Consider the following 10856-nt stretch of genomic DNA (forward strand, 5'->3'; position numbering starts at 1 on the left):
CGTCTCTACTAAAAATACAAAAAAAAAAAAAGTGAGCCGGGCTTGGTGGCGGGTGCCTGTAGTCCCAGTTACACTGGAGGCTGAGGCAGGAGAACGGTGTGAACCCGAGGGCGGCGGAGCTTGCAGTGAGCTGAGATCACGCCACTGCACTCCAGCCTGGGTAACAGAGCGAGACTTTGTCTCAAAACAAAAAAAAAAAGAAAGTAAATTCAGAAAATGAACTATATGCATATATGCATGTTTTACTTTCTACAACAATAAAGAAAGACAAATAATACCTAGAAAAAGTTTTAATCCTGTGTAGACATGAATTTCCTAGTTTCCTTTAGTGAGTGAGAACATGATATGGTAGATTAGACATAAAAAGAATCTGAAGTAAAATTTTAAAAAGTAATATATAGGTTTTCCAGTCTAAGATATCTAAATTCTGATTCACATCCTTTGACTTACTAGTTTTGTAGAATAAAGAAAGCTTAATTTAAAAGAAGAAAGAAGGAGAAGGAGGGGAGGTGGAGGGAGAAGGTGGGGAGGGAACAGTGGGCAGGACAGACGTAGAGGAGGTAGGGGGAGAAGGAGGAGGAGGTGATGGCAGAGGCGGTTTTACGCCTTGTAGGGAAGAGAACATAGGCCACAGGCTAGGCTGAAGCCCTAGGCTTATGCTCAAGCCAAGCATAGCCTGAAGCAATGTTTAGTGTGGGGTCTCTACTGGCCTGATAGAAGAGTCAGTACTTAATAGGTGTCAGGGATGATTGAGGACAAAATCATAACCACAGCAATAAACTCATCAAAAATACAGAAGACAACTGACAGCAAGTGAGGTTATCAGGACACGACAAAGTCACTGTCTCAGTTGGGTTCTGCAGGCCCTGTTGCTCCCTGAAGATTTTTCCCCATTAAGAGTTCCTACTGCAATCAGCAGGAGGACAAGCACAGAAGAAAAGGGTGGGCAAGCCAGGCACGGTGGCTCACGCTTGTAATCCTAGCACTTTGGGAGGCCGAGGTGGGTGGATCATGAGATCAGGAGTTCGAGACCAGCCTGGCCAATATGGTAAAATCCCGTCTCTACTAAAAATACAAAAATTAGCTGGAGGTGGTGATGTGCGCTTCTAGTCCCAGCTGCTTGGGAGGCTGAGGCAGGAGAATCGCTTGAATCCAGGAGATGGAGGTTGCAGTGAGCCGAGATCGTGCCTCTGAACTCCAGCCTGGGTGAGAGAGTGAGACTCCGTCTCAAAAAAAAAAAAACAAAGTGTGGTGAAGAGATAACTAATCTGCTATAAGACTCCATACCAAATGTACTCAGGAACTCACTGGACTCTTAGAAATCCACTGCCTGTGGTTTATGAGGCAGAGTTACGCATCTGCGATTCAAAGTAGGGTATTTCAATCCAGTCTGCAGGATTGTTTGTATGCAGGATTCATTTCCCATTTCACATTTGATCAAATACACTGTAGTGTGTAAGAGAATTCTTACCTACCTGCATTAACATGTAGTAGATTCCAGCCATGCCATGGGCTGCTCCAACATACTGCTTCCGGTGCCACTGATACAGCAGTGGGCAGCGCTCCATTTTTCTTTCTTCCCTTGACAAAGTCTTACCCGACTCAATAATAGCATTGACTACCTACAGAGATAACAAGACAGCATAAATCTAAAACCGTATATGGACCCTGTTGTAGTTCAATTAACAGTATGTCATATATATATATGACATATATAGAGAGAGAGAGAGGCAGAAAACTTAATCTAAAAGTCTTTAAGCAGTTAGCAGCTAACATACTTATATTTCTTTTATAAATTAATAAATGCGGGCAGAAAGAAATCAGGAGCCAATGTCAGAGTAGGAAGAGATAGTAAGTCTAAGAAATAAAAAATTCTTCGTATAAAAAGTCAACCCAAAATCTAGAAAAACTTCTTATAAAAACTGTTTTGGATTTCTTAGTTGCTCCGTAGCTGCAGTGTTTTTCCCAAAAGAGCAGCACGTACACCTATCAGAAAAGGCTGGAGGAACTGGCTTTATTTATGAAAGACTAATGGTATGAGGTCTGCTCTGGCATGAAGGATTTCAGCTAGATCAAAAGCATATCATGTCTGGAATGATGGTTTCCTCACGTCTATCTCCTCTCATCCTTTTTGGGAAAGTTTTCCAAGTTTTAGCTGGGCATCTGGCCCCCTAGTTACAGACAGCTGAACACAGACACTTGATGAAGTTCTGGCACTGGGATGGGAGCAGAAGTAAAGTGGGCAACTTGGAAACCGAGTCCCTAACAAGGAAGCTATGTGGCCTCCACCTCCTCTTTTCCCTTCATAGGTTGAGGGGCTAAACTAGCTTTGGTCCTGCAAATAAGGGTATGCCCCTAGGATAAGGCAGAATGAGACATAAGAAGTTGGTCCCCACTCGTTAACAGCCTGAAATGCTTACCAGCTCAGACATCTCATGAAAGATAAATAAACATTCTAACTCTCTAAAGCTGCTGTTGTTTAGCTTCACTAAAAACAGATGAATTAATAAAAGATGAAAGAGAGTACAGGTTTTTCTTGTTAATGTTCCTAGAAAAATATAGGGGCTATTTCTTACTTTTGATGAGTACTTAAAAAAGTACTTCTTAAGAAATACTTCAGTATTTCTTACTTAAAAAAGTAATGCTACCTAGAAACAGAGTCCAGCTATTAATACAACTCAACGCTAGCAAACAGGTTTGAATGGTAGAGATGCCCATAGTTGCCCATATCCCACAGTACCTCTTTAATAGCTGACTCACACACGGTGCCTGGACCTATCTCCGTGTTCAGGTACAGTAAAGCATACAGATAACCTGCCCGTCCATAAAGCAGCTCATCAGGAAGGTCTGATTCTTGGCAGACAACCGCTCTCTGGAGTTGCAAAAGTCTAACCAATAAGAAAAATTAATTTTTTCCCAGAGGAATTCTAAAGTACTTCTTCCTGAAACACTAAACCTGTTGCTTTAGGAATTACCTGTTATTTATTTTAAATTTAAAACTATGATTTTTAAAAATACTCCCAAATCCAGAACACAACAAAAATGTCTCCAGTTCACCAGTCCCCTTTTGAATGTCAAAATTAAAAATAAAACATCTTTCTGTTAATTTCTACCTTTACATCTATTTTAAACTATAAAATTTTATTTTGAAATCCAGAAGTAAAAGAAAGTGATTTAAAATTTAAATAAAAATGGTACTGCAGGCCAGGCACGGTGGCTCATGCCTAAAATCCCAGCACTTTGGGAGGCTGAGGCAGGTGGATCACCTGAGGTCAGGAGTTTAAGACCAGCCTGACTAACACAGTGAAACCCCATCTCTACTAAAAATACAAAATTAGCTGGGTGTGGTGGCACATGCCTGTAATCCCAGCTACTTTGGTGGCTGAGGCAGGAGAATCCCTTGAACCCAGAAGGCAGAGGTTGCAGTGAGCTGAGATCGCACCACTGCACTCTAGCCTGGGCAACAAGATCGAAATTCCATCTCAAAAAAAAAAAAAAATGGTACTGTAATGTCACCAATGCTTGGGAATTAGATTGTCGTTCTCTCTTTTTTTTCTTTCTTTTTCTTTAGAGACAGGGTCTTGCTCTGTTGCCCAGGCTGGTGTACAGTGACAGGATGGTGGCTCACCGCAGCCTTGAACTTCTGAGCTCCAGTGATCCTCCTACCTCAGCCTCCCAAGTTAATGGAACTACAAGTGCATGCCGCCATACCCAGCATTACCCTGTCTTTCAACAAACATTAACTGACTAGCACGTGCCAGATACTCTACCAGACCCTAGGAATGAGCCGTGATTTCTGCTTCTTCAAGAAAGAATATAAAGCAATAGGTGCAATAAAAGCTTACATTCCCTAATTGTTCCATCATTAGCATATCTAATCAGTTACTTAAGGGCTGAACCTAAGATTGGTTTAGTTATTATGGTGAATCTAAAGCATGTAAGCTAATTTTCATGCATTGAAGAAAACTAAAAATTGCTTAGGAAAGATGCTTAAAATCAAGAAATATATTTATTTCTCCCAAAATTTAGGCACACACATGCTTGCATAAAAAGAGGGCATATGATCCCACCACTATGCTCAAGATTAACAGTTTGGCGCGATGTGTTTACAGCAATGGATGAAATTAAAAACAGTTTCCTTTTTGAATCTTTCTACAGCAAGAGCTTTCACTGGGAATTGGGAGAAAATGTTTCCAGTTCTAAAACTCACTTTGTGATGCATTCCTGGGACTCACAGTCACTTCTAAGTTTGTGATAAATCACAGCTCCAACAGCCAGGGGCCCGGCATCCCCACAGAGGAAGGTGATCCTCCGGCCATTCAGATTCCGAAGTGTTCTTTTTACGTAATCCAGGGATCGGAGCAGGTAGGTTTGGTCACATGTGACTCGGTACAACTGCAGGTACAAAAGGGCTATGCCTGGAATAATTTCCCACCCCAAAAGAAAAGCATTATTATCTTTTCCTTTTATCTTCAGGACATTATTTGTAATTATATGAAATACCTTCTACATAAATCTATGTTTCCAAAGGGGTGACACCAAAACAATACATATCATACGTTTCTTTTGTTTGTTTTTTGTTTTTTTGAGACGGAGTCTTGCTCTTGTCACCCAGGCTGGAGTGCAGCGGTGCAATCTTGGCTCACTGCAAGCTCTGCCTTCCGGGTTAATGCCATTCTCCTGACTCAGCCTCCCGAGTAGCCAGGACTACAGGTGCCCGCCACCACGTCTGGCCAATTTTTTTGTATTTTTAGTAGAGACGGGGTTTCACTGTGTTAGCCAGGATGGTCTCAATCTCTTGACCTCATGATCTGCCCGCCTTGGCCTCCCAAAGTGCTGGGATTACAGGCGTGAGCCACTGCACCCAGCCCCCATATCATACATTTCTGAAAGACGAATAAACAAAACAAAACCAAGACAGAGAAATTAGGGAGGAAAGAACAGAAACCAAGTTCGTACGTTAGCCTGGTGCTTGCCCTGGCACAGTGATGTAATATACCTCTTATTCACAGACAAGAGAAGATACATCACTTCCTACTCATCCTCAGTTAATTTTCATTTATTCCAAAGTTGTATTCATTCTCCCTTGTAGATCCTAACTTGGGTCCTCTTCTTTTTACTTCTCATAAAATCATTTCTCCTATGTTATCCCAAATGATTGCTTTTCTGAACTTTATACTCTCTTCTTCCTTTTTTTTTTTCCCTATTGTTCCCAATTTTTCTTTTTTCTTTTTTTTTGTCTGAGACGGAGTCTCATTCCATGTCGCCCAGGCTGGAGTACAGTGGCCTGATCTCAGCTCACTGCAAGCTCCGCCTCCCAGGTTCACTCCATTCTCCCGCCTCAGCCTCCCAAATAGCTGGGACTACAGGCGCCCACCACCACGCCCGGCTAATTTTTTGTATTTTTAGTAGAGATGGGGTTTTATTGTATTAGCCAGGATGGTCTCAATCTTCTGACTTCGTGATCCACTACCCTCAGCCTCCCAAAGTGCTGGGATTACAGGCGCAAGCCACTGTGCCTGGCCTATTTTTCCCAGTTTTTCAATGTTCTTTAGTGAACAACCCTACAACTGACCAACCAACTGGTGAGTGAACTCGCCATTTCTGGAGCAGTCACACAGTACAGAGTAAGGTGACCAGTACAAATGGAGTGTGTGTTCATCACCCACCAACCTTTCCATTCCGGATAAAGAACAGACTCAGATCTTCAAATGAATCCGAGAATCTCCAGAGAAGGGCCTATATGGCTTCTTAAAGAAGCATGTTCGTATATCTGGGTTTGAGAAGACAATATGACAGCTAAGTTAAAAAAAAAAAAAAGAATCAGCATAAATATGTATTTACTAAAGTCTTTTATAGGAACAAGTATTGGCAGACATGACATGCTAGTGAAAAGGCCAAATGAAACATTTCTTTCATGTTTAAGTTGCGGTTCTTCAATATTCTAGTCTTTGTCTAATACCCTACTCTGATTTTTATTATTTTTCATTTTGCTTTTTTTTTTTTTTTTGAGACAGAGTCTCACTCTGTTGACCAGGCTGGAGTGCAGTGGCGCAATCTTGGCTCAATGCAACCTCTGCCTCCCGGGTTCAAGTGATTCTCCTCCCTCAGCCTCCTGAGTAGCTGGGATTACAGGCGTGTGCCACCATACCCGGCTAATTTTTGTATTTTCAGTAGAGACAGGTTTTCACCAGGTTGGTCAGGCTGGTCTCGAACTTCTGACCTCGTGCTCCACCCACTCGGCCTCCCAAAGTGCTGGGATTAACAGGTATGAGCCACTGTGCCCGGCTTCATTTTGCTTTTTAAACTTCTCCATATATCTAGCTGCTTCTTTCTTCTTCTATTCAGGGTATATTACTTCTCTTTCAAGTTAATCCTTAACACTTTTTGAAGTCTTTCATCGTTATCCATTTCTTTAAAGATGTTGAGTCAAACAGATAAGAAAGTCGCATATTTTGAAGCTCTGAAAAAAATTCTTCTGCATGAGTTGCTTATCATCGCCCTGAGAGCATGTTTTCTATATTCAAAAAATACAAGCATACAGGAAACAGACAGTAAAAGTTAAATACCTACAAATTTCAAACATAATAATCACTATAAAGGCTTACAAATGAGTATTCCCTGATTGACTCAGAAATCTCTAAAAATAGGACGCTGATCTGATTAACCTATGAACCTAAAAACCTACAGTTACAGATACTTAATGCTTCAGTATTTTAAAGTAAATGGTAACAGGTAAAGTAAAAAAAAAAAAAGGTCATCATGTTTTGTCATTTTTTTGTTGGCAGGCGCACATGTTGCACTAGGTAAAAGGAGCTAGAATGAACAGGCCTTAGGGGTGTGGTGGGAGGTGCTGGGGAGCACGCGCCTGTGAACAGGCTCAACCTTCTAGACAGCCTGTGTCTTTGGACTGTGAACTGCACCAGTGCCTCCCATCCCCACACCTTCAGTTCGCCAGGATGGCCAGCAGAAGCTACAGCTGATTATCTCCCTTCCCCAGTGCTGAAAGCTGGAGTCAGCTGGAGCTAGGCATCTCCTTTGCTACGGGGAGGCGGGGCTGCGATAAACCCCTTGCAGGAGAGGCTCCAGCAAAGCAATTTCTCCAGAGGGCAGGCCTTGTCAAGAATAGAAGGCTCTGATGGAATTCAGTATGGTTCCTTCCCCTGAACCCACAAGAAGCATGAGGGGAGTTTTCCCTGATGTTCACCATGAAGATCTAGTGGAGCTCCTAGTGGAGCTCTAGTGGAGCTCCTAGAGGTAAAGTTCACAAAAGTGTGAGAGCCCGCTATGACTGGGTCCCCATCGAGTTTTTAAGTCTCTCTGGCTGGTCCACACTTAGCCCCCGTAATTCACCATTAAAGTTTCGGTCAACAACAAACTGTATACGCACAGTCCCAAAAGATCATAATCATAATACCATATTTTTACAGTACCTTTTCTATATCTAGCTATGTTAGATACAAAAACATGATTGTGTTACAATTGCTACAGTATTCAGTGCAGTAATGCTGTACAGCTTTGCGGCCTAGGAGCAACAGGCTATATCATAGAGCATAGAGGTGTAGTTGGCTACACAGTCTAGGTATGTGTGAGCACCTCTATGATGTCTGCACAATGAAACTGCCCAATGATGTGTTTCTCAGAACTCATCCATGATGTGAAGCGATGCACGACTGTAATTCTCGGCATTCACCTGTTTCGCCAGTTTTGGTGCAGCTGTTTGCCCCTGTGACCTCACTTCTCTGATGGAGCTAAGAAGAGCTGCTGAGTTTTCACTTTGTTAAGCTTTTTACTTGCTAGGATGCAATGGTGACTTGTAAACTCCTTAAACGCTAGACTGGAAAACTGAAGTGTCTCTTTAATTTATCTTGCTTTTCCTTTGCATTTTTTCCGTGATAGTTTCATTTAGTCACTTATTTATTAAGCAAACATTACACCCTTCCTAGACACGAGGACACTTTGCCCCCATGCTCTCTGTGGGGTCAGCTCTTTCTTTGGCTCCTTGCGCTTTGATCTCATTTCTGAAATGATTTTTTATCTTTTCCTTAAATTTCTTTTCTTGGTCTGTCAATTCTTGTTTCACATGCTCTTACTGTCTAGCCATCTCTGCTCTGAGTGTCTTTACCTCTGCAGTGTGAACTCACTGCTTAACTAAGTTACAAAATGAATGCTGAAAGTGCTACCAATTTTTCTCCACTTTGTAGTGACATTGTCCTGGTGCGGTTTTCTCCCTCCATTGAGAAATTTTTATTTTTATTTTTCTTCCTTATATTATGGATAAAATAATTATATTTTTTCTTAAAATTGAATTTTTCTATATCAACTATTTTTTTTGTTTTTTTTTTTTGAGACAGAGTCTTGCTCTGTCGCCCAGACTGGAGTGCAGTGGCTGGATCTCAGCTCACTGCAAACTCCGCCTCCCAGTTTTACGCCATTCTCCTGCCTCAGCCTCCTGAGTAGCTGGGACTACAGACGCCCGCTACCTTGCCCAGCTAGTTTTTTGTATTTTTAGTAGAGAAGGGGTTTCACCGTGTTAGCCAGGATGGTCTCGATCTCCTGACCTCGTGATCTGCCTGTCTCGGCCTCCCAAAGTGCTGGGATTACAGGCTTGAGCCATCGCACCTGGCCTATATCAACTATTAATAGGACAAATCCCTGGAAGGAGAAAATGGTTAGGGTAGCTTTCCCAACTTTTATCCCAACGGTGCCCTCTTGCTAAGTGATGAACAGTATATGTAATACACGAGGAGTCTGGTGGCCAGATCTCCTGACTCTCAAACCCTTCCTTGTATCAGGAGTGCCCACTGCTGCTGCTTCCTTCCTTCTCTACACCATCAGCGGGGGCCAGCAAGAATGCCGCTCCACCTTGCAAGCTAAACCTGCTTCTCTACAAGCCATGCCTGTTCTATAGCTCTCCAAACCCATTCCCTGTGCACTTTCCACACCTTTATTCCCAGCTACTCCTGGCACTGCCTTCCCATTTTGCACTCAGATGTGCCCACAGAAGTTCCCACTGAGGCTGTGGCCCACCCTACCTGGAATAGCTATTTGTTGATTCTGGGAGGGTGGGTGGGGTCGGGGTGATTCGGCCATGCCTGGACCCTAGGCTTTCTCGCCTGCACACCATGGCTCTCCACACTCGTTCTGGATGCTGCTTGTTTTTACCCAACATGACTTGTGTGTTTTCCGTCTCAAAGTTTTGCTAAAGGGATAAGTTGTGGGTGCTTCCTTCATTATTCTTCTTTTGTTGAGACAGGGTCTCACTGTCATCCAGGCTGGAGTGCAGCAATGCACTCATGGCTCACTGCAGCCTCGACCTCCTGGGATTGAGCCATCCTCCTGCCTCAGCCTCCTGAGTAGTTGGGACTACAGGTGTTTACCACTGTGCCCAGCTAATTTTAGAGATGGGGTCTTGTTATGTTGCCCAGGCTAGTCTCAAACTCCTGGCCTCAAACCATCCTCCCACCTCCATCACCCAAAGTGCTGGGATTACAGGAGTTAGTCACTGTGCCCAGCCTTCTTCTTATATTGTACACACAATTTAGGGAGGTATGGGTCTAGGTGGATTCCATACATCTACCTGAACCTCTAAACCCTATTAATTTAAATCACTGAAACAAAATACTTCCATGATGATTCCCAAAGACAGCAACAGCTAGGGATTTTTAAGCAATACTGATTTCTGGAACCCACCTCTAGAGTTCCTAATGTAACTATTCTGGGCTGGAGGCTGAGAACTGTAGTTTCTTACAAAGCTCTCTTGGTAATTGTGATGCACGGCCAGTTTAGAACCTAACAATCAAGGGTTTAGAAACCCTTTTTCAAAAAAAGTTGTAAGTAAAAGATTTTTAGGGGAAACCTGTGCGACTAATAGCTATGCTATTTTCCTCCCAAAATATCCTTATTCTTTGTATTTTACTTCAGGTTAACCACAATTATCTAGTTTTATTACATTTAAGACATCTTTGGCCCTGTAAGTGAACTGGCTCCATGTCTGTCTGGGTTTATAAGTTTGAAGTCTTATTCATTATAAGAATGAATGTAAATACAAATACAAAACAATGTTCACAAAAATGAATGTAAATATAAATACAAATACAATATTATCAGGGCCCCATGTTTGGTTCATGGTGGCTCTAATATGTATCTGTCTATGCTGGTTTTTTTTTTTTTTTTGGTTTTTTGTTTGTTTGTTTGTTTCTTTTTGAGACAAGGTCTCACTCCTGTTGCCCAGATTGGAGTGTAATGATGAGATCTCAGCTCACTACAACCTCCACCTCTGGGCTCAAACAATTCTCCTGCTTCAGCCTTCCCAATAGCTGGGACTATAGGCACATGCCCACCACGCCCAGCTGATTTTTGTATTTTTAGTAGAGACAGCTTTTGCCATGTTGCCCAGGCTAGTCTCAAACTCCTGAGCTCAAGTGATCTGCCATCTTTGGTCTCCCAAAGTGCTTTGGATTACAGGCTTGAGCCACCATAGCTGGCTTATGCTGTTTAATTAAACTATAAGAATTCAGCAAGAAATCACTCTAAATGTGTATATAAATTGTCATTAGGAATTTAGTCAGACTTCAGTCTAATCCCTGAGAACAAGGTCATCTTCTATATCCTTTATATTCCCTAAATAATTATTAGAATGTTCTGAATACCAGGTAAAATAACAAGAATGCAAAGATTAGTTAAGGCAAGTTAATTTTTCTTTTTTTTTTTTGAGATGGAGTCTCGCTCTGTCGCCCAGGCTGGAGTGCAGTGGCCGGATCTCAGCTCACTGCAAGCTCGGTCTCCCGGGTTTACGCCATTCTCCTGCCTCAGCCTCCCGAGTAGCTGGGACTACAGGCGCCCGCCACCTCGCC

At 42.5% G+C, this 10856-nt stretch overlaps 1 protein-coding gene across 1 annotated transcript in view; it reads right to left on the minus strand.

The window, feature by feature from the left end:
• Positions 1-10856, minus strand: part of LANCL2 (LanC lantibiotic synthetase component C-like 2 (bacterial)) — a 69633-nt gene that overhangs the window by 29030 nt on the left and 29747 nt on the right. The window contains exons 4-6 of the mRNA XM_011927442.1: positions 4211-4418; positions 2741-2888; positions 1476-1622 (exon numbers count right to left, since the gene is read on the minus strand). Coding sequence (XP_011782832.1) covers positions 1476-1622; positions 2741-2888; positions 4211-4418 — 503 coding nt within the window. The remainder of the gene's footprint in view (positions 1-1475; positions 1623-2740; positions 2889-4210; positions 4419-10856) is intronic.

Source organism: Colobus angolensis, unplaced genomic scaffold (assembly GCF_000951035.1).
Source record: "Colobus angolensis palliatus isolate OR3802 unplaced genomic scaffold, Cang.pa_1.0 Scaffold714, whole genome shotgun sequence".
Classification (NCBI taxonomy): domain Eukaryota; kingdom Metazoa; phylum Chordata; class Mammalia; order Primates; family Cercopithecidae; genus Colobus; species Colobus angolensis.